The sequence below is a fragment of the Oncorhynchus tshawytscha genome, linkage group LG29, assembly GCF_018296145.1.
Source record: "Oncorhynchus tshawytscha isolate Ot180627B linkage group LG29, Otsh_v2.0, whole genome shotgun sequence".
Lineage (NCBI taxonomy): Eukaryota > Metazoa > Chordata > Actinopteri > Salmoniformes > Salmonidae > Oncorhynchus > Oncorhynchus tshawytscha.
In genome coordinates, this window is record NC_056457.1 from 18,603,387 (window position 1) to 18,627,728 (window position 24,342).

The following is a 24,342-nucleotide window of genomic DNA, read 5'->3' on the forward strand; positions in this document are numbered from 1 at the left end:
ATAAACTACGTAGCATACAAGTCTATTACTGGAAAAAATACTACTGCATTCTGTCAATGCACTTATTCATGAAGCCCATACTGTAAATTTAGAGTGTTACAACCTAAATGCGGTGAGTTTTTAACAAAGTGCATGTATTTTGTCTCTACTTGCTGTTTTGTCATTGGAAAAAGGTCAGTTGTATCATTCTAGGCCTTATCACAACTCTGGCTTCGTGGCGTGGTACAGAAAGGCTTTCCGCACGTCGGCAAAAGTAAAATTACAAAGTAGACAAAAAAGCTATGTGTCACAGACATAGGCAAGATGATACCCTGTCAAGAGGCATTACGGAGGAACTGCAAATACAACCTGACTCCCATCTTTCTTGTAATGAAGATATTGATGATGCATGAATAGGAATATTTTTAGCTGTCTCCACACAAGGGGGCTACTCAAAGCCAAATGGGTAACGCGATGTGAAATCTGTTATCACCCACTGAATTGATTTCATTGTGGGACCTCCAATTACCAAAAGTACAATATTTAAATAGCAGGGAGAGGGGGTGTGATGAGAAGAAGGATTTTCACTCCAATGTCACGCCTTATTGCAAAGCTATACAGTGCCATACATTCAAAGAGACATATTGTGGACATAACATATACTATTTCATATGTAAAAAAGCTATTCCATATATACTAAACAAATATATAAATGCAACATGCAACAATTTCAGTTAGAATTCATATAAGGAAATCAGTTATTTGAAATGAATTCATTAGATCCTAATCTATGGATTAGGCAGGGGTGCAGCTATGGGTGGGCCTGGGAGGGCATAGGCCCACCCACTTGGTAGCCAGGCACACCCACTTTTTCCCCACAAAAGGGCTTTATTACAGACAAAAAATACTCCTCAGGTTCATCAGCTGTCCGGGTGGCTGGTCTCAGACGATCCCACAGGTGAAGAAGCCGGATGTGGAGGTCCTGGGCTGGCATGGTTACACGTGGTCTGTGGTGGTGAGGCCAGTTGGACGTACTACAAAATTCTCTAAAACAATGTTGGAGGGGGCTTGCAGTCAGCAGTCCTATATATATATATATATATTTTTTTTTTTCCCCCCAGGTTATTTTCATTGGAGTTCATTGTAGTTTATTTCTCAGTTTTCAAAGAAGATTCGCATTGCATATACCAATAATCGGAAACAACTCTCCATGAATAAAATCATATAGCTTCAACTAAAATCTGGATAATGTTGCAACATACCCCTCTCCAGTTGAATGTTACAAGAGAACATCTCTCTCTACATATATGATATACCACGGACATGAACGCCATGCTCTTTAAAAATAGCAAAATAGTATAAAGTAAGCAGCGAGTAGGGACAGGTATTAAGCCTTTAAGTTGGCATGGGTAATGATGGCAGTACTGCAGGGAGACAGTGTGGCGTGGAGTTTAAAGCTGATTTATGCGGAGATGGCTGCAGGGGTGGGAGCACGAAAGAAGGTAACCCTGAGAAATATCCCCCCTCCCCGTCAGTTAAGGCTCTAAATCTGGGGCCACTTAAAGACCAGATTTATCATTTATTGTAGGATTAAGTTATTTGCTGTCACTTATTTATTTTGATTATTTTTATTTTTATTTTTTTTGTGGGGGAGGGGGGCATGGGCATTGTTTTGTAAATGTACCAAAACCACTTTTTTCTGAAGCCCCATTGTTGGGGAACGGATTCTTATCTGCAGATGTATTTTTTTAAAGAAACGCTAGCTAGACAGTTCGCCAAATGCCCCATAATGTTATTGTTTCTTCACACGCTGAATGCATATCGGTGATGTAAATCAAAAATACTGGAGTTTTTAAGCAAAGTGGAAAGATAGGACTGACAACAAAAAAAGACATATCATCCTTGTTTACATTCTATGTTCTGTAAGCAAGGCCAGGACAAGGGAACTGTTTTTCCTTTGCGTTTCAGAAGGTTTGTCTGACATAATGGCAAACCATATACAGACTGATTTCCAATCAGCTTCTATAGCTTACAACTGAGGACAACATGGGTTTTCAAAGTTATCTGAGCAAAAACCAGCTAAGAATGTAATAATACCATCCTGGAACCAAAGTACTATGTCACTTCCACTTAAGGGCCCCAACCACACACATTACACACGGGCCTGCTGCTCCTCTGCAGTGTATCAGAGAATACATGCATAAATTAACACTAGAGCTTCTATGCTCCACTGGTGCAGCAGCTACACTCACTTTACAAGATTTACAGGCAAATATCTTCAAAGTCAAAGTATCTTCCTAACTCCCAGTTTTCAAACAAAGCAAGCATGCTCCCTCTCCTTCCGTCTCTCTCTATGTTTTTTACTCAAGCAGTCTCACTTAAAGCGAGCGTCAAGCCGCTGAGTGGTGGAAAGAGAGCTGTGCTTTTTTGGTGATTGATGGTAAATCGCGGGATTAGCAATATCACAGTGTATGTCTTCTTTATAGCGACGTGTTTTACACAACACATCCAAAGCGTGCCTGAACTTCAAGGAGGATTTCACAGGCCTGCACTGCACTGAGTTACAGTACCTGGTTCTTTGAAGTGAGAGAGAGACAAGACATGACTGTCTCCTCCTCAACAGCTGATGGGCTTTTTTTCTTAAGTTAAGGGTCGTCACACAGTGAAGGGTGCATATGCTCCTCAACACCACTGCAGCTCATTGCACACACACACACACAGGCGCAGTAGAACAGCATTTATTTTCTACAGTGACAGTAAACTAAGATTGTTATCTATAATTGACAGCAGACTAAACCTGGCCTACAGATGATGGACCTTAATTTGATCACTCTTTTGTTGCTGAAACATTTCACAGGAAATGCAGGTGAGCTTTGTGATTTACATAAATTCACTGAAAACCCACACTAACACACAGTTATATTAACAGTACTGCACTTTTCATGTAACCTACTTTTTATAGCTAATAGCCTAACAACCTATCAAGCAACATTATGGACTAAATGTTCCAATCCTGTTGCTGCAGGATTATTTTACTGTGACAATGTAGGTCAAATAAAGACCCTACATCTGTAGGAGAGAGAGAAAGTCACCTAGTTAATCTGACCCTTGATAGCTTTAAAAAAACACTTCCTGGTAAAACACGAGCTGGGAATGAATGCTTCAATCAAAGCAGCGAGGGGCACTATGTGATTCCAACAGCCTGACCTTTCTAATGCTGCTGACAATTAACTAGGGACAATATTGTAGTCAGGCTGGCATCACTGTCACTGTGTGCCGTGTCCCCTGGGTCAATAGGGAGGAGGTAACTCTGCAAGCCATGGGACAACATTACATCACTGTGTACACATTTTTAAAGAGCCTTTGTAATGGCAAAAATAGTTATCACTAGACATATCTAGGTGTTTCTACTTCTGGGGTAGAAGTATCTGTAATAGATTGAACAATCTTGGCATGTAAAAATCTGGAGCAGGTGGGATGAAGTCAAGCAGGAAGCTATGAAACCTCTTAACAAAAACAAAGTGAAAATCCCAAATACACTCTCTCCCATAAGATATATTAAATGATAATCATATGGTCCAGCAGTGGTGGTATTTTTCCAAAAGCCGCCAAAAAAGGGACGTAAAAAAGCCCACAACAGCATGCCCGCGAGGCCATAACCGAGGCTTTCGGTTAATTAAGTCATCTTGATATCATCTTATGAGAAGTTTTATTTGTTATTTTTAAAACGTGCTCAATTTTCTCGAGGTTTAACTTAACATGGTTTTCTTTTTCTCCCAACCCCTACAATTACCTTAACATCTTCAGTTTTATATGTTGCCCCATTTCCAGGACACTGGCAAAGCAAGATACACATAAATGAGTTTCATTGAGAAAATGGGAAAGCAGTAGGTATTTGGGGTATAGTAAAGAGAATTATGGCATCGTGACTCAGCTGTAGAATTGGAGTACATCATATAATTAGAATAGCATAATGCCTGTACTGCCAAATTATCAGAATTATTTGCAGCTGAGAGGGACTGGGAGCTTGGGCTCTCTAACCTAATCAAAAGTAGTGAAAAAATATGTTCCACTTAATTAGGAGGCCTTGTTTGACTAATAGCTGCCTGGGCCTTTTTTAATGCGAGGAGGAGGCTCTTACATGCAAGGCAAGTGTAGGAGAACCAATGAAATGCTAGCACTGTAATATTGCTACAGAACTGGCAGAGAGAAAGGGTAGTCAGAGGAAGGTTCTACCCAAGCCAAATATCCCCCCGAAACGTGTTTTGGCCTCGTTCATGAGAACAGGCCTGCCTGTTTACATGAGGTAGCCATTCTTCCCTGTTTTTCAACCCAAAATGCAACATGTGGCCTTTTTATAGACTTGATGGATTTAGGATTAAAACATGGAAATGGTAAGTCCCATAGCGAACCATAAATAGCGGTGGAAACATTAGGATTCGCATGCACCTGGGATCAACAAACCAAAGGGGCTACCCTTACTCTCCCCCTCTATAAACACAGCACTTAGCATCCCAAAGCAGGTTGTTTTCCATCACCTCAGTATAATTCTGACCTTTAAAAAACAATCCAATGCTTTGCGGTGTGGTATCGCTGCAGTTTAATAACCCCTCTGATTATGGCAGGGGAAACAACTAATCACAAGTGCTCTGGAGAGATCTATTTGGGTGATGTACACTGGGAGGCCCCAAGAAGCCTCCTGAGAATTGCATCAGTATTTAACATGGTAGTTTCATTCTACTCGTGACCTTGTCTTCATAACTGCAGGACATTGTCACCAGAGAGAGAGAGAGAGAGAGAGAGAAAGAGAGTGAGATAGAGAGAGGAGCAACAAGAACTGCTGCACTCCCAGCATGCATTTGTGAGGCTCTTCTCTGCACCAGGCAGGTTGCACATCACGCTACCCCACATGCCACTGCACACGCTCCCAGCAGGCATGTTAGTGTCTCAAAGCTCCATCATGCTCCCCTCTCGTTCTCTCACTTTCTCTCTCTCTTATCTCACCACACGTTCAGGGTTAGGGGGTGTAGGTAGGGGAAGGTGGTGATGGTTGATGTTCTGGTTTAGGGAGTGTAGGTAGGGGAAGGTTGTGGTAGAGGTAAGGGATGGGGGGGTGTAGGTAGGAGATGGGGGTGATGGTGATGATTGGCCAACTAAGACTGCATCCTTCCATCAGGGCCCACTGGCAGACTGTAATCCCAGAGCCATGGGGCTCCAGGCCCACAGAAACATCCAGAGTGTGTGTGTGTCAGGCACAGGATTTACACTGTGAACGGGCCAGCCAACGAAGGGTGAGACTGACAATAGCGACCTAGCCCATACCGACAAAGCTCATGCACTCAAGTAAAATACTGGCGTGGGGAAAGGACGCTGGAATAGTCTACCCTACAAACATAGCGATTGCCACACATGCCATTGCCTATGCAAATAATTGAATCCAATGACTACCCAGAGAACAGGGAAAGGTAACAACAGGTCAGTCGGACAGCGATGATTTAGACAGTGTGCTTTGGCTAAAATTGACAATACCCAAAATGGTCGGCCAACGTCATATTTAGAAATACAAATATGTCTGTCAGACGGTTACAGCCTGTCAGCTTATTAGAAGAGCAACTCGTCAGCAATGTTGTTCTAATGGAAATCAGGATCCCGTGTTTATTTGTACAAGGAGAGTGTGTTCTGTATGTTTGTACTACAGTACATTAGTCAGTATGTCTCTGTCTTGTAAAAGTCACTTCCATCCAAGCATAATTTATTGTTTTAAAAACTATTTTGGGAAAACTACTGGAATGAGTCAAACTTTTTCAAGATGTTTATTGACTTGGCAATATTTTTCAGTGTTCATGTCATTCAGTTAACATGTGAAGACAAATGAACTGGAAAAGAGTGGCAGAGCAGCCTCACCTTTGCTCCTGCCCTCTGTGCACTGTGAACATCTCCTCTCTGTTTCTCCGTCTCTCTCTTTCTCTCTCCAAGGCCCCATAAAGGGGATGTGGGAAACACAGCTCACTGACCCAGACCAGACGATACCAGACTTGCCAGGCCTAGGAGGGCCTTTCTCTGATCGTATGCCCACTTTGCCAGGGACGAGCAAATGGCATCAGGGCAGGGACCTGCCTGTTAGAAAGCTGACAGCGCTGATTTCCTTGAAGTGGGAGCAACATCTAGCGCGACCCGGAGGGGTGAAGGCAACATGTGCTCCCAGGCCACGGATGCAGGAAAGGGCTCTGGGAACCTGTGGTGGGTGACCGCTCGTCACCTCTACCCACAACTCCACCGAGCATTACATCAGATTTGATTGACCCCTGCTGGGTTCTGGATTAGAGTAGCGCAGTATGTGGGATCGTGGAGGAAGGTTGTTGTTGTTTCAGGTGGTTCTCTCTCTCTCCCTCTCTCTCTTTCAGGTTCCAGGCGTTCCTCTCTGGTTGTTGTTTACATCAGTGTGCACTAGTCTTTTTTATCAATGCACTGTCAAATCAGCGATGCACTTCAGTGCAATATTTAGATAACCAACCCATAACAAAGCACAATGTGTTTTCATAGCCATTTCCAAACAGACAGGCATAGAAAAAAATACTTCCTTTTCTTTTTCTTTCCAAAAGCAGAGCGGCATTGCCGACAGAGGGAGAGAGGGGCTTGCCCCCTACCCCGCCAACAGGCGAGCGTCGTAGATTCGTGACCTGGCGGTATTTGGCCAGCCCCTCTCGTCGTCACACACACAGCCGGAGAGGCAGGGACTCAAGCGGCACCTTGCCAAGCCCTGCCGGGGAATGGGTGGAAGGGAAGCGTGGATCTCCAACCCATCAGGCTGGAGGGGAAAGTAGGTCACTGTGTTCCCGACTTCCTGGTGACTCCACGGAATGCCACAATGAGAACTGTTAGGGTTCCGAGTCTCACAGAGGAACAAAACAGATTTTCTACGATTTCCCCCGTATGCCCTATGGACTGCAGCATGCAGCATTTGGTGTTGTGCTGCAACAGTGCAGCACAACACCAAATGGTAGACTGAATGAATGGAAGGAAGCTAATGAAAGATAAGGTACCAGAACAGAGAGAGACTGCACTGGGTCAACTATGCTCTGATGGATCATAAAAACCTTAGAAAGCATTAAGGCCTCTGACCACCCATGAGAGAGATGCCTTTAAATTAATGATTACTACAGTTCAAATACCAAAAATCGATTCAACAGAACCGACCTAATTTCTAAAGCTGCACATACAGTAATTCTTCAAAATGTCGGAATTCATTATTTGCGACAGAAATAAAACTGAAGTCGAAACAATCCTCTATTACAGTATGTGACAGTGCAAAATCCAAACGAGCGATAAGGAGACATACACAATGCTATCAGACAGTAGAGCTTCTCCTCTACCAGTTTCAGCATGGACTGAATCTACTGTGGGGATACTTGCATCATCCTGTGGCCTCTGGAGGCGAAGGGTGTCGCTACACTTTGTCTTATCTTTCTCCCTTTCTCTTTCTCTAACAGAAAAGTCACAGATATAATTGATATGAGATTTAGGGGGTACATTTCAGTGTAATTAGAGTCTTGATAATTGGGCTAATTAGATCTAATTGTTATGTGAGAGTGAGTTTGATTAAAACAGGTTTCCCCAAAACGAGAGAAAAAAATATTTAGTTGGATACCATTGCTGCGACACACTCGGCAGTCTAATTAATGCACAAACAGAGGGGGAAAGCAAAACACATTTGAGGGACAGATGATTGTGAACAAATATGTTTTCTGTAATGACCTGTAGTCCTCCAGACCAATATAGTTGACTAATGAGTACTGGCCCCTTATGAGTACTGGCTTCTCATGAGTACTGGCTCCTCCTGAGTACTGGCTCCTCATGAGTACTGGCCCCTTGTGTCAATGCTGATTGGGTCTTTAATATTATTAGAGGTGCTCATGTGTAGAGGTCACATTTTAAACTTCAAGTACTGTTATCATCTTAAAGTTCAAGTTGGGTTTCACAAATCCAATGAAAACTTTCCTAACAGATAAAAAGGCAACTCCTCCCACAACAGATTACAGCAAAACCCACTACAATGAAATCAGGAGGAGTTTGCGCGGCCCACTAAAGTTGGTAATAAGAGGCTGTTAAAGATACATGTAAATGCAGCTACCACTTTCCTGTTCATTTCCTATTTTATATGGAATCAGAAAAGTCCTAAAAAATACATACATTGTTTATCGGTCATTACAGTAGGCTATAGTAGTCCGTTCAAATATGTTTACCTTAGTAAAAGTTGTTGCAGTGGTATCCAGTAGCAAATTGGCCATATCAAATTACAACACCAATCAAACACTTTGATTTTATTCACTCACATTCTTTTGAGAAAGGTGCTTAAGAAGTCTCCATTCGCAGACATCAAATAAGGTGGAAGGGTCGGCGAGTGTCTTTCATGTTTCTTCAAACAGATATCAACTGAGCAGGAAATTCCTGCCTTTTTATTTGCGGGGAATTGTCTGTTATTGTCAATACTTGCACTTAAGAGCATTGTGTTTTCCTTTGAAATTGTAATTCATGGTTAACGGTTATTGTCGTGCAGCGACGTATGTTTTGGGATGAGTTGCATTTGAGGTTGGCAACTAATACCTTTTTACGTTTTGATATGCAAATCGAAGGGGATAAAACTGAGAGGGGAATATAATCAAAACTCCAAGAAAGAGAGGGTTGAACCAGATACTGCCCCATAGAGCTAAAACTTCAAATGGAAAACATTATTTATGTAGGCCCGCTATATTATGTACAATACACAACATTCAATGTCTTTTATCATCTGCCAGAAGGTGTTACTGATTTCTACCTCGTTAGAACCAGTAGAGTGGTTCATCTTAGGGAAGACTTTATTCTCTAGTTCTTGTTAGCGATGATGCATGGCGTGTTTGCTCGTGTGGATAAATGACATTCTTGTAGAATTAATATCCAGCATTGTGTATTATCTTAAAGGAAAGGTCAATATTGGCATATGATTTGCAATTTGATATGGTAATGATATTCCTGGTAATATTGTTTGAGCTTCATCAAGATGCCTTCATAAACCAAATAGGTTATGGTCGAGAGGATAAGAATCTTGAGGTTAGTTGCAACCTGAAAATACAGTATGTTTTGAACATTATTCACAGTAGCCAGTGTGAGCGCGGTGTGTATATCTGATTTGCCATAAAAACAAGTCTCTCATCAATGGGCTCAGTCTCTCGTGGTTCTCTAGATGGCAGTAATATCCCTCAATCACCCCAATATGAATCCAGAAATTCTGAATAGAACACAGAGCTCCAGCACACGGCATCACAGATGACATCATTACAGTAAGAAGAGTGGAATGGTGAATAAAACAATACAAGTATCCCCGTATGCTTGTTCCCCATACAGTCCTCAGGTGCTAGACATGCCCAGCGTAACTCAAAAAGCACTGCAGGACTGTTTGGGATATTGAGGAAAGACAACATCAGTGCCTCTGATTGCTGTGATGAACAGATGTAATGTAGGATGAGTGAGCTCTGCTTGAAGTTTGAGCTCGGTCTTAAAACGTAATAAATATGGGAGTAGCTTTCTAAGGCTTTAGTTCATTATAGGGCATAAAGGCAAAATTGTAATATGTTCCACAGATTAACACATCTTGAATAATCAACCAAGTGTCCTAAAGTAAAAGTAAAACACACTTTAAATGTTTCCCGTCGTATAGTCTGCCCATACAAGTTAGAATCATTATGTGCTTTTCTCTTCCTTCACTTAGCATTGTGTCGTCATGTTTGTGGCTTCATTTTTGTTGTCGTGGTAATGATTTTAATTCCCCTGGTGTGTTCGGGAGATGCCAGAGTGTAGTCTCTGATCTTGTTTAATATGCCACCGGAAGCTATAAATTACAAACTACTCTGAAATGAGGAAACACAGGCCCCTTTTTAATCCCCTGAGAGCGTGAGGCTTTCCCTCTCATTGTGATGGTTGCAGATTCGCCTTGTATTAATTTATGTTCTCAAATCTCAAATAAAAACAAATACCTGCAAAACTTTGTTTCCCGTTGAAATAAGCAATACTCACTTTATATTATTTTAATACTCTATGAAAATATTTTTTTCTCAAACGTGTTTGGCGGAAGTGTTTTATACCATGTGTATCCTGGGCTGTTTGTGCTTGATACATCCCTGTTTTCTCATTAAAATCAAATGCTGTAAGCCACAATAAAGAGAAAACATTTGCCCAACCCTCTTATTCAGTTTGTATTGCAGGGGAATTGAAAAACAACTAACCACACAGTGACAGAGGTATGTGTGATGAGCCAATGTTGCCATGCACACCCCTTTAAAAGATCTTACCCCATAGCACCAGGGGAGATACATAACTACGATGGGGTTGGAGATATCGTCACTCACTTTTTATAAACAAAGATATAAGCTGATCCACCCACTAATTTTTTAAAAATTGGTCTTCTTCACAATGCACTACCTAAGATGTGTGAGTGTGCCATCGTTTCTGTAGTAGTTATTACTGAGACATTCTGCGCTAAAATGGGGCTATCGCGCCCCCGTTTCTGCGAGGCAAAAAGCTGTCCTCACACACATTTCCTTCGTGCTGCGACTGGAAGTTGTATAATGAGTGGTGAGACTTACTGTAGGGAGAACGTATACTCCTCCATCTCCTTAGCCCAGAGATTCTCCCTCTTCTCCGATGATGCTGCAGCCGGAGCTGCTGTCTCCTGTTTGTCAGCCTGGCCCTGCAGAAGCGGTGGAGGTGCGGCGCTCCCTCTCACATGGGCGCTCGAGCTATTTATCTTGTTGATTGGCTTCTTCTGTTGGGGAGAGCACAAATTGGAGGGGGGGGCACAACACATGCGGATGTCGTTTGTAATCAAAGCAGGCAGAGCAGGAAATGGGATCTATCTGGGGATCACATGGAGACAGTGCATCACACTTTTGAGCCACTGTTCTCTTCCAGTCTCAGAACTGAATGACACCCAAATAACACATCTCTGGAGAGGAGCAACTTTGATGAGGGAGAAACAAGGCGTAGATGGAGAAATGCAGCAGAACGTATAGGGCAGCTGTTGCTGTTATTTACACTAGTCGTGGACTGGTGGAAACACAATCATAATGGTAGGAAGTGGGTTTTAAATATTTCACCTGCAGAGGTACTTCAGCGCCTGATATTATATGTTAAGCCCGGCAACATGTTAACGGCTTGCTTTACCTTGTCCTGTCAACTAGTGCTGCCTTGCCCTTGGGTGGGCTTAGGCTGTCTGCTAGCTAGAAGTTGTGAAATACTTCCTGATTATGTTAATCAGCTCCCTAGTTTGAAAAAGAGCCTTCCGTCTCTCTCTCTCTCCTCCACCTGTGAGAACTGTGCCCAGGATGTAGTAAATAGGGTAAGGCCCCTATAAAAGCCCCATTGGTTTTCATAGTGCAATCTTTGCCAAAGAAAGTGTGAATTCCAGAGTGATGATCACAATAAAAAAGGTGGAGAGAGAGAGAGAGAGATTTAGAGAGAGAATTTAGAGAGAGAGAGATTTAGAGAGAGAGAGAGAGAGAGAGAAAGAGAGAGAGAGAGAGAGAGAGAGAGAGAGAGAGAGAGAGAGAGAAGAGGAGAAAAAACACAGGAGACATATAAACCACAATGTTCTCTGGTGTCTCTACAATACATTTAATGCAATATCTTAAGAGCCAGATTTTCCACTGCGATTCCTGCCCTCTGGGCTGAAGTGGTCGCCTGGAGAAAATACATTTTAATTAGCCTGGCACCGTAGGTTGAGAGGGGGCTGAAATTTGATCCCCCGCGCCCAGGTTGGGGCAGGTTTGAGATCACCGCACTTAATCATTAGACAACTGGCTTCAACCGGGTGACATTTGACAGAGTTAACAGCGTTTAAAACCCTGCAGCTTTGTGGCTTCAGAAAAAAGAACACCTCATATCAACAAACTTATTCATTTAAGAGGTCAGCAGTGCTGATTATTGGCCGTCTTGAGACTAAGAGCCACTTGTAACGCGGCTGTAAAGGGGAGCTTGAGGAATAAAGACTTGGGAAGAGTGTGAGGTGGATATTAGCTTATGTGGTGTTTATGCATCATCTGCTACAACAACTACCACATCACAACAACATCACAAACAACATCACAACCACAACATCACAACCATATCACCACAACAGCATCACAACCACAACTTCACAACAACATCACAACCATATCACCACAACCATAACATCACAACAACAACATCACAACCATATCACCACAACAACAACATCACAACCATATCATCACAACAACACAACCATATCACAACAACATCACAACTATAACTTCACAACCACAACATCACAACAACATCACAACTATAACTTCACAACCATAACATCACAACAACAACACAACCAAAACATCACAACAATAACATCACCACAATAACATAATAATCACAACAACAAAGGAGGGCACAATAGCAAAGCAGAACGTGAGACAGCAATGCCAGATCAGCAAAGAAAAGTAGTTCTGCAATTACCACTTCAAAGTATGGCAGGTAACGTACTAGGCTTTGGTTCATTTAGCTTAAGTCCTCTGTAGCTCAGGCAGAGGCGTGTTCGGAGCAATAAAAAGGCCTGGCTGGCATTGCTGATTTCACAGAATTTCAGCTGCTTTGGCTTGTCAAGCAGATCAAAACTGGCTTTGAAGACCGAAAAAATACCTGTTAGTGTGAAATATATTTGGACAAATCTGAGATAATAACGACGGGAGGAGTGTGTAGGGCTGGAGACGGTTTGTGTGTGTGTGTGGGGGGGGAATAGAAATTATTTTTCCTAAATCACATTGTTACCTTGTAGTGCATCCATGTCTCTGCTTTCTCTGTGTAGGGATCTCTCATCTCCTCTATTTTCTCAGGGACCACTACTGTGGAGTTCTTCCCTGTCATATAAGAGTGAAAGAAAGAAAAGAAAGATTCATGTTTATTTTCATTAGCAAAGCACATCTGGCAACAACAGTAAGAGAGAGAAAGTACTGTAACCATAAATCATTATTTATGTCTGATTTATGAAGACATTTTTTTATCCTGGTAGGAGTTGACCAGGTAGGTTGTTCAAAAAGAAAACAAGCACTAAAAAGTTTGTTAAAAAAAAACGTATTTGAGCAAAAATATCTCAAACCATTAGTAAACAGTAGGATGAAACAATGATTTTATACACACAAATAGCATATCTATATATCTGGTAACTTACATATTGACTAACACCTATTAGTCACATACAGTATCTAGTAACTCAAATAAGAAAAACTTAATACAATTTAAATTGGGATATAAAAAAAATACTAATTCCACTGTTGCACTCTTAAATATTTGTTAAATCACTATTTTTATCAATCAAAAGGACATCATTAATTTAAGCAACCAATCAATGAAATAGTCCTGCATAATTGACTATATAATTACCAAATACATGTTTCAAAATCATGTAGATTATTCCTAAAATAAAACAGTCAACACATGATTGCAATATTGTTAAAATATTTCTTCCCACTTCCAGTGGTGCATACTGCACATGTGTGGTGTGTAGTGATCGTAGTCAGAGGCAGGTTGTAAAGTTGTTGCGTTGTTCTGTCAGGAGAGTTTGCAAAAGCAACAAAGTCTAAGAGGCTGATTTTCCTCAGAGAGAAAGAGAGAGAGAGAGACTTATGAAACGTCCCTGCACACACATCTCCCACAATCTAAGAAGCCAAACCTTCCGAGCCTGAACGCTCTAATGCATGCAATTAGACATGATGAAAAATCGAAAAAGAAATTAAATTTGGTTGTAATACATTTCTCCATTCTTCTTTCCTTTGGAAAATTACTTTTGAAGTGTTTTTTCCTCCCCTTTTTCTTTTCTCTCTCACTCTCTCTCTCATTTTTTTTGCTGTAATTTAAATGGTAAGCCGCCAGATGTGTGTCTCATGCTTGAAGAGCCGGAGCTTTGCATTATTTAGCATATTAACATTCACAGAATTTAAAAAAGGGTTCTTGCATTGCCTGGAGGTTCTAATTAAGTAAACCTTAGCTTGATACATGTAAAAATTTCACTATGTGAAACTTTTTTTCAGTGCTTTTTTTCTCGTCTTCTTCTGCAGCCAGTCACATCTATATAATAAATATGGAAACCTCTGAGATGATATAATTTTTCTCTCTTGCTGCAGGATTAAATATATCAGTAATAATAACCTTTAAATATAGGCGACATATCAGCAAATCCGTCTGACGGCTAAAGTGTACTTAATGGCAAGACTGTTCAGCTTCCTCCTGGTTTCGGAGACTGACATCAGATTTCATTCCAACCCAGATGTAGTTCTTAATTACCAGGGCTTTGCTGGTAAACATTAGGAATGCCTACAGTTACAAGGTAATAAGCTTATATCTGTTATTTTCAGAGTGAAGAATATGTTATTTTTTCCATGATCTGTCATGTGATTGCATAACTATTTAACTCTGGCTTGCAAAGTTAAGTCTTTATGTGTGCTGTCAATATTCAAAATCATAAAATGTTCTGTTAAAGAGATCCTACAGTATATACCGAATTCAGATTGATTTTTTACTGTGACAGTTAATGTACAGTAAGTCAAACATGAGATGTTAGTTCTCCCGAATGGCGCAGCGGTCTAAGGCACTGCATCTCAGTGCAAGAGGCGTCACTACAGTCCCTGGTTTGAATCCAGGCTGTATCACTTCCGGCTGTGATTGGGACTCCCATAGGGCGGCGCACAATTGGCCCAGCGTCGTCCGGGTTTGACCAGGGTAGACTGTCATTGTAAATAATAATTTGTTCTTAACTGACTTGCCTAGTTAAATGAAGGTAAAAATGTCTCCTCATAGAAAAGCCAGAGACCGACAGAGATGGAAATTGAGAAGGTGTAAGAGAATCAATAACAGAATGGCACTGAGTCAATGACCCTTGTAGTCAAATGTACAAACATTATTCACAAACTTGGGTGTGTTTAACATGCTTTTTCTTTCAAATGCATTCAACAGACAATGAGTATAATTTTTTGCTATAGGTCCTAAAAATATAATGAATTCCAGAAAAATAAGAATATATTAAACAAAGTAGTTACATCGAAATAATACAAACTCAGAAGTACCTTGCTTACGGGTTGGAAGTACTGCAGAAAGTGACAGGCATGCAGTTAAGCGGTACAGCTGAGGTCTGATATAAGCTCACTCACTGTTAGAGGACATTCATTGTCATTGTTTGTGTGTTAAAACACCAGCGCCGCTGTGGACGGAGAGAGAGAGAGAGAGAGAGAGAGAGAGAGAAAGAGAAGAGAGAAGAGAAGAGAGAGCACCATACTGCAGCTTCGGGTTTAATTCACCAACCCTGATTCTCAGATGGTGTTGGGCCAGAATTAGCACAGTGTTGACAGCTATAGGCTATGTCCATGAACTTGGAGGGCTGCTGCCACAACCCCAGTGTTGCTCCGAGGGTAGAACAACAGCTTCCTTGTTATCCAGCTGGTTCTCTCTGAGCTGGGAGAGAGAGAGAGACAGACAGAGTGAGGGAGAGAGACAGAGAAAGAGAAGAGAAAGAAAGAGCTGGGAGAGAGAGAGACCTCGGCTGGAAAACATGGCCCCGGGTCCACCACACTGAGAAGTCCAGGGCGCCGTTACTGCTAGTGAAAGCCGACCAGCCGAGCCCTTTCCACTCACCTGGGCTTCTAATTGCCCTGTGATTGGTCCAAAGTTGACCGTGGAGCCAAGGTCAGTGAATCATTGATTACCCGAGAGTGCTCTCGCTGCCGGTATTCGGTGGCAGGGTTTTATATTCAGCGATTGTTTCGACTCACAGCGATGTGGTTATTCGAACGTAACATTGTTTAATTGATGACGCAACTCGAAGTAGGATCACAGATCTTTGCAGTCTCACTTGAAGCTTGGATAACATGTTGGAATATTATAGCGGTGATTAATAAAATGATCTTGTTGAAGTACACTTCACATCTCCATCTCTGTTCATTCATCAGCATAGAGGACATGCTGTATGTATGCGATGGGGGAGGGGGGTTAAACTAAACAGTGTTCCCCTCGGGTTCCGTTTGTCCCAATCTGTAACATCCACTTTGTGGGGTTACTCTTGTATCTATACATACAGGCTTTGGCATAACAATAAAACATCAATGTATAATATGGACAGTGCAACATTAATTGGGGGACCATCGCAGACTGGTAGAGATATAAGATTATAACGATATAACGTAGTGGTAAAGTTTGACTGGAATGACCAATACCCTAACCCTGAGGGACCTTTATCCTGAATGTTCAGGGCAGCGTTCCAGAGACAGATGAAAAATCCTCGAAATTGTGCTCAAGGGGGGTATTATGATGCAGTATGATGCATTGGCAAAACGAGGGGGAGAAAAGCAACAACACAAAACTAAACCCTCTCAACTCTGATCCGCTGCATCCAGTTACTGATCCACTGACGGCAATCATAGAACACAGGCCTAATCTAATTAGTCATTTGGATTCAAACAAACTCAAGTGTAACCGGATCATTCAGTTAATGTGAAAGGTCAGTTAACCCACACCGCCTCTGGCGACTCTCGTGTGTTCAAAAAGGCATATAGACTTCGATATGCATGGAGCAAACAAAGTAAAACCGGATTATGATTCTCATATGGTAAGTTTACTTTTCTGACACAACAAAGTCAACAGTGAAAAATGGCTATACATCAGCGTTTTTTTCATAATTTCTCCAAACTCGTCAAATCTATTATTTGGTATAGTCATCAAGGATGGGGTTGTCAGTCACTTTCTTGTCTGTAATAGACACCTCATCCAGGGCTGTGATAATGCGAGGGAGATTAATTAACTTAAGGCCCCAGGAACGCACAACTTTCAGTCTGACTGTCAAGTAAGACTATGTGTGTGTTATCCTATGACAAGAGGTCTCCATATACTTGTCCTGATTCTGAGGGAAGCACATAATGAGAAAAGCTCTGGTGTTACACGCACAGAAAGAAAAAGGAATCTCTATACATCAAAAACAGAAAGCTTCCTCCAAATCGAAGGAAATGGTTGAGGCCCCCGACTTTGACAGAGTGCTGGATAACAGAAATAATTTGTTCCTCTCTTTCCTCGCTGAATTTGATTTCCAGTTGTGGGCTAGGTTAAAGTTGTCTATCCAATCTCTCTCCTCAGAGCTTGACGTAATCTCTCCATCTGAATATCATAACTCCGCTCCGAGAAGTAATGCAACGTGAAAGGATCCATATGCAAATGTGACACAAACGTCAGCTAGACTTACGGAGCGGTGCCTTAACGGGCCTCCGCGAGGTGCTGTGAGGGACACCTTTTGATCCGTTACTCAAGGTACGGATCAGGTTCACTTCTTCTCCAGCCACCTCCTCACCTGAATTTTCTCTGTTGTTCCCCCCTCTTTCTTTTCGTAGAGTGGAGGAGGTGGGTGTGGAGGACTGGTACTTTGCCTGTGTGGCAGAACATAAATCTCCCAGAATGCTCTTGTCGGGGACACTTCCCTTGTGGGGTGTTAGGATCTCAGTGGGAGGTCAAGGGTCGCACTGCAGAGGAAGTGACAAGCTGTGAAATGTAAAAGACCAATTTCTTCCACATGTTGAGGCGCTCGAAGAACACTCGGAGAACACGGCTCGAGCTGTCAGCCGACATCACGTTTAAAATGGGCCAGGTTGCTACCCAGCAGACCTGTCACAACTCATTTGTAATTAAAACGCCCGTCTGATGTTTAAAGCTCCAGCACTACCCCAGAAACTTTTTCGAGGACTGTTAAATAAAGATGAGCGCCCTGCCAAAAAAAGTGATGTATTAATAACAGAGGCCTGGTCGTCTTTGTACTAGATCAATACCAAATGAGCCTATGTTTGATTTCTGACGTTGGCCAGGATGTTGCCTGACCTGAAAACCAGGGGAAACAAGAGAAGTGTGTTTTAAGTGAGAAACTGGCCGCATTATCCTTGGTAATAGCAGGCCGGTATTATTCACTTCCTCTCTACAGATGGACGATGTTACTCTTTTCCACCTGCCTGTCCTTTCAGCTGAGAAACACATCCATGTGACCGTACTGAAGAGGGACTTTAGTAGCCTCATCCCAGATCTGTTTGAGCTGTAAAGCCAACTCCTATGGTCATTGTCATGCCAAATGGACCATAGAAGTTGGCAATACAGCACAAACTCATCTGGGACCAGGCTAAGACTGTAATGCCAGGACATTCCCATATGTTTGCATTTCATCAATGAGTTATAATAAATCACAAGTCCTCATATCTAAAGTAAAGCTTAAGTGGCAACAATAAACTGTTCAAAGATTTCACAATGCTGTGGTGTCAACTGGACAGGCTGTGTACTAGACAAACACCCCATGCCATGAGATTCAGTTCTCTGCATAGAAAATGCCAAATACTTCAGGAGAACAAAAATGTGTGAACCACACTGGCTTCAGCATTGTGCTGTCAAACCAAGTGTTATGAAATGTGTTTTTAGGTGGTTGTTGTTGTTTGCTTGTACTCGCGTGCAGCACGAACTTACCACTAGAATTCAAATCATACTTAGTGTATCTTTTAAATACATGCAACATGTCCTATGACTTTTATCTCAGCATGAGGCTGGGGGTTTTCTCATCTGTTGTTTCACAAACACATTGAGCACATCCACATCCACAGAAGAACAAAATATGAATATGCTAATGGCACACGGAGAGGTTATATGAGTTCCTGCTAGAGAACTAGCCGTTTCCTCGTTTTAATAAAACATTTGATCTATTCCATAGTTCCCATTGCATAACATCCTTCTAGTTATGAGTGTTTGTTTGTTGTGTAGAATGGAATGAAATGTTCAATCTAATTTGAAATGGGCCATGTTAGTAATACACTCTGGTACTATAACTGGTTGAAATGTATTTTGAAAATATATTAATCAAATCAAAGTTTATTGGTCGCGTACAATTTTGCAGACGTTATCGCAGGTGCAGCAAAATGCTTATGTTTTTAGCTCAACAATGCAGCAATATCTAGCAATACAATAGCAATACTGACAATACATAGTAACTAATAATAGCACATGATAAACACCAAGGACCTGCCTCAGAGCACAATCACCTCCTTTGACAGCCATGGAGACCTGCCACTCTGTCTGTGACATTAGGTGAAATTTGTCCCCCACTGTGGCCGCTGGCAGTAGGGGGTGATGGGGGTGACAGTGGGGGAGCCCTACCTGGCAGAGTGGAGGAGGAGCAGGCAGAGGAGGAGTGTGAGGCAGACAGGTGGAGAGGGGACCCCCGGTGACACGGCTTGATGCCGCCTCTCCCCCGGCTGGGGCTGGTGCCGCTTGGGCCTGCCTGGGGGGGCGAAGGGGGGACGAGGAGAGGAGGGATCTGCAGGCTGACACTGTGCTCCACATCCCCTCTGGAGCTGCCACTGGGGAGCTTCCTCACCTGTAGAGCCATTACGGGAAGGGGAGAGGGGGGTTGGGGGAGATACAGAGCGGCTACTCCTTTATGTCTAAAAACCACTAGATATTAGTTGCAATAATTATTCCTATTGATAGGAAAAATACACTTGGGACAAAAAAATGCAGAGGAACTGTAACTAGAGAAACCTTTGTTCTGTATTTTAATTAAATTAAGCTGCTGAGTAATTGGATCAATGCATCACCTCAAATGCATCCGGATATGTTTAGTAAATATGTGGTTTATTTACAATCTGGGGCCAATTTACAATTTCTCAGCTAAAACCATTTACCACACATAATTTCCCCTCAGACCAACCACCCAGCTTCTCTGATAATGGTTCAAATCAGGTGACTGTCCATAGCCCCTGGGCTCAACATTCCCAACTGAAAGGGACACGAAACACAAACACACAAAAACAACTCCTTCGCCCACTCTCCCTCACACACGCTACCATCAACCCACACGCTAACACGCCCACACACCTGGAAGTACAGGTTACACAGCCAGTTGTCCAGGTCGGCTGACATAAGGCCTTCTATCTTGCGGAACTGGTCGAGGTGGGGGTGCGGGAGCCCCCTGAGGATGGGGGTCTTGAAGCGCCCCTGGACAGTTGTGAGGGTGGCGTGGCAGACAGGGAAGGCGGCCCAGCCCAGTGTGGTGCCGACCTGGCTCCGCTCCCCCGTCAGGCCCAGCAGCCTGAACAGCAGGACCATGGAGGGCAGCATGTCACACGACGCAGGCAGGATCTGCACACACACACACACACACACACACACACACACACACACACACACACACACACACACACACACACACACACACACACACACACGCACACATACATACATAGGGGGCAAATAGGACAGGAGCCCTCAGGGGAGATTGTTAACTCTCAAACCACAACCTAGATCATCATTCCTCCAAATCCGCCTCTGTGTCCTCTACTAATCTATTTTCCATGTTACGCTATGCAGACTGTCTCTGCATGACAGCCTACAGTAGATTATATTAACGGTCTTAACCGGTCCCACAACAATGGTGGCATTAAACCAAGGTTTGGGAAGAGATTAAATGATAAAGACTGGTTTGAGAGAGTTAGCTGAGCGACTGGAGGTGATCAACACATTTCGATTGTTGAGAGTCTGGGCGCGCCACACACCTACTAATATTTCCCTCCAGAAATGTGCCAATTTTGGCAAAAAAAGTAGGATTTTTTAGATACTACCTTTCACCAAAGGGTATAGCCTACATGGCTCATATCAGGCAGGTGTGCTATTTTAGCAATGGGCATTCTCCTGCTGCCTAACGGATGAAGTAGCATAGTGGCTAAGATATAGATGGCTGAAGCATGCATTTGTTTAGACTATCCCAACTGGCTAATCATTAGCTAGATCACAAACTCTTAAGTGTTCAGAATTTTGGCATCGATACCAATACCAACTATAATGATACTCAAAACCATAACGATACAACTGTGAAAGAAATGCCTTAAAGTCAAACATACAGCACTGTTATTGTACAAAACAGTGGTCAACTCTCCATCTGGAGAGCTAGACCACTGGGTGTGCAGGCTTTTGATCCAGCTTAACAAGGTCCTTCCCTCATTCAGTAAATCAGGTATCAAATGGCTATAATTCCAAGAAAGTTAGCTAAGCAGGAGGGCTCTAGACTGACTTTTTCCAGTGCCAAGAAAGACATGGAAAAATGAGCTATTTCATCTAACATGTTCAGGGAATGCATGATGGTTATCTTGAGGTAAAACATGTCAAAATAGGATCCAGAATAATCATGTATATTTAGAGATTAATTTGCCTGCATGTTTTTTGTATGAAAATTGGCCTAGGCTATAGCCTATGCTACATAATTTACTGGCAGAGGAAGTGGGAACACAAAAAAACACCTTAGCTAGATTGCTAACTCTTAATATGATACTGTTGCTAGATAGCCATGCAACTGATCTAACAGTAAATGTAACATCCTGAGAAAACCTTCCATTGGTAGGCCTGCTTAGGCTACTTGATGTATTCACCACAAATGGTGCACTCAATCATCTCAATTACATACCTTGATTGTAAAGCGGTGTTATTTCCTCTATATTGACTGTTGAGAAGTTATTGTTCTACTCACATAAAGCTGGGAATCTCCTCTTTTTTAACAACAGTAACAGTAGTTGTTTTAAAAACTGTGTCAATTACATTTTGAAATGTGGCTCAACTTGTCAATAGTCAATGCTTGCGCTTATCAGAATGCCTCTCTCCCTTTACTCCATGTGCAATTGGGGGAGCGGGAGTGAGAGCCAGAAGCGAAATTACCGACTAAAGCAAAATTGCTTTGCTAAGAGGCCAATGTCGGTGTCAAAAATGTTTGGTTCATCATCCCATCTTAGATAAATTAATTTAAGACTTAAGACAGTTTTAAGGACCTGCGGACACCCTGGAGATATTAATGTTAATTTCCCTGTGAACCCAAGTATGTACATTTTACAGTAACATGCCTAACATGACCTTAGCATACTGAGCCACGTTACAAAATCACACATGCAGCAGCAGGTAGAGCAGTTTGGGCTGTGCTAGCAGATGACAAAACAGGGACTCTTATTTACCCAGAGAGCAGTAGACTTACCTTCTGCTTAAAAAATGAACTGACAACGAGGAGCACCCCACTTCATCAATCACCAGGGGGGAATATTTCATCCCTCTATTAGTTGTAATGGAAAACGGTGAAGACTTGTTTTATCACATAAATCATGTGTATCCCCCGCTAATCTGCTTTTGGTACCTACCTGAGAGAAATGATGGTGGAAGTGTCTGACTCAAGACACAATTTATGGCATAATATTGCATATTATGGATATTGAAAAATATTTCATATTGTTCATTTACCGTAACAGAACTATAAGCCACATAAACAGGGAGGTGGGGGGTAAGGAAAGAGAAAGAGAAGGGAGCGGAAGGCACAGTTGCCTGAGAGAGCCTGCCAGGCCTGGATGAGATGCACGACAGGCTTTCTCAGGTGGTGCAGCAAACAGAAACATATGGTCCAGTGTTCCATTTTGCCTTGGCCTGGTGGAACCGCCTATTAAACCATTCAACTATCACATTTCATTAAAAACAGACTGATATTTGCTGCCCCAATCTTGAAAGGAGAGAAAAAAATGAATGGAGGAAAAAGAGGGGAAAAAACGACTGTCCAAACTAACACACAAGATGACTCAATTTTAGAACTTTATCTATCGTTCCTCCGTCTCTGGGAAATTCATTTAAAACACTTTCTTTCGGAAAAAAACAGAGATGAAAAAAGTTGAGGAATTAAAACAATGACTGGAAAAAAGAAAGATGAAGGGCTGATGGGGAAAAAAGACAAGATTGGGTGAGAATCCAAAGATTTAGTTTATCACGCCATGCTTTCCATCCTCTTCCTCCCCTTCAATATTAAGATGTTGGATCTTATGCTTCTACCCACTTGAAGTAAACACTGTGTTAAGACCGTGGGCCTGACACCCTTCATGTGTGCAGCCTCCTCACAAGAATCTTTAAGACAGATCAAATTGAAGTGCAGTGTTCCTGGTAAAACGAACCCCAAACACACACACAAAGAACAGGGGAACCAAAAACAAAAATAAGCTCCTGGCTTCCTCCTACTGTTGCTAATTCCTCATTTCCTCTCAGAAGGCACCGCAAACACACTCCCAAAATCGCACGATAACGTGGGCAAAGAGAAAAACACTCGAGCCAATCCAGATAGTCTCAGACAAATCTGATCAGCAGTGGTTCCACAGCTAACAACAACATCTATAAATAAGAGCCAGGGTTGGGGAGAGACTAGAGGATTGAGAGTGACACAAGGTGTTTGCAGTGCCGTACTTAAACCCTTATACCTCTGAATCAGATCCTACAGCCTTTCCCAGCGAGGTCCGCATTCAGTTTCGGTGGCTTACGCCGTCCTTTATGTCAGATGGAGCCTGAGACAATATAATCAGGAGACTGAGGCTTGATGAATACGCCCACCTACTGTAGCAGTGCATTGACAGTGGCCACATGTGATAAGGCCCTTTAGAGTTGCCATTGGAACACTGACTATCTAGACAGTCCTTCTGCATCTTAACACTTTGGAAAAACGGATCAGGAGGGAAACAAATTGTGGATTAGCTTTTATAGTTTTCATATGTTGGTATCAGCATTGCATCAGGCATCTTATAGCAATGAATAAACATGACTTTCTGGTCATCATCCACTATATGACATTTTTATTGTTGTTAGCATTTGTTGTTGTAGTGCCAACAAGTGCTTTGAACAGTACAGAGATGATTTAGGATTAGGTTACATTTCGAAGGGCTCCCTTTTAAAAATGTAAAATGTTCACAGGGCTCTCTTGTGAAAGAGACCTTGGCATCAATGGGACTCCCTGTTAAAATAAAGGTTAAATAAAAAATACTTATAAGACCTAAAACTGTGGCACATGCTACTGCTATGCTAACCATCCTATGAAAACGCAGCTGAACTAATAACGTTCAATAGAATTTGGAGTGAAATGTTTTAGTCAAACTGAGTAACAAGTATCAAGACTTTATCCAGGGTGTTACAGTGGAAATAGTTTCATTTGCCAAGTTCCACGTCTAAAAATACCACTGTAGAGGCCTACTTTAGTCACCGTTGCAGCTCGGGCATACTGCATGATGGCTGCTCACATAGACTTCTGGAAAATACACTACATTTTTCAGTGCATTTGTACTTCATTTTCATTCCAATAAAACACTATGCCCTTATATAAATGAATAATATATCTCTCTTTTGATTTACATGCATGGATTAAATGTCATGTTTGAAAAGTTGCTGTTTTATTCATATTGGATTTCCCCCAAGTCAAACCTAGAGGCTCTCACTGGCATATTTTAATACAATGTCTCTCCATCCTCA

The 24,342-nt window shown here is 42.1% G+C and overlaps 1 protein-coding gene across 4 annotated transcripts in view; it reads right to left on the bottom strand.

Annotated features, from left to right (window-relative positions):
- The window catches only part of ofcc1 (orofacial cleft 1 candidate 1), a 114,483-nt gene that overhangs the window by 50,787 nt on the left and 39,354 nt on the right, over window positions 1-24,342 (bottom strand). For all 4 annotated transcript variants that reach the window (XM_042308758.1, XM_042308759.1, XM_042308760.1 and 1 more), the window contains exons 13-16: window positions 19,909-20,172; window positions 19,189-19,408; window positions 12,796-12,884; window positions 10,599-10,777 (exon numbers count right to left, since the gene is read on the bottom strand). In XM_042308758.1, the coding sequence (XP_042164692.1) occupies window positions 10,599-10,777; window positions 12,796-12,884; window positions 19,189-19,408; window positions 19,909-20,172 (752 nt within the window). The remainder of the gene's footprint in view (window positions 1-10,598; window positions 10,778-12,795; window positions 12,885-19,188; window positions 19,409-19,908; window positions 20,173-24,342) is intronic.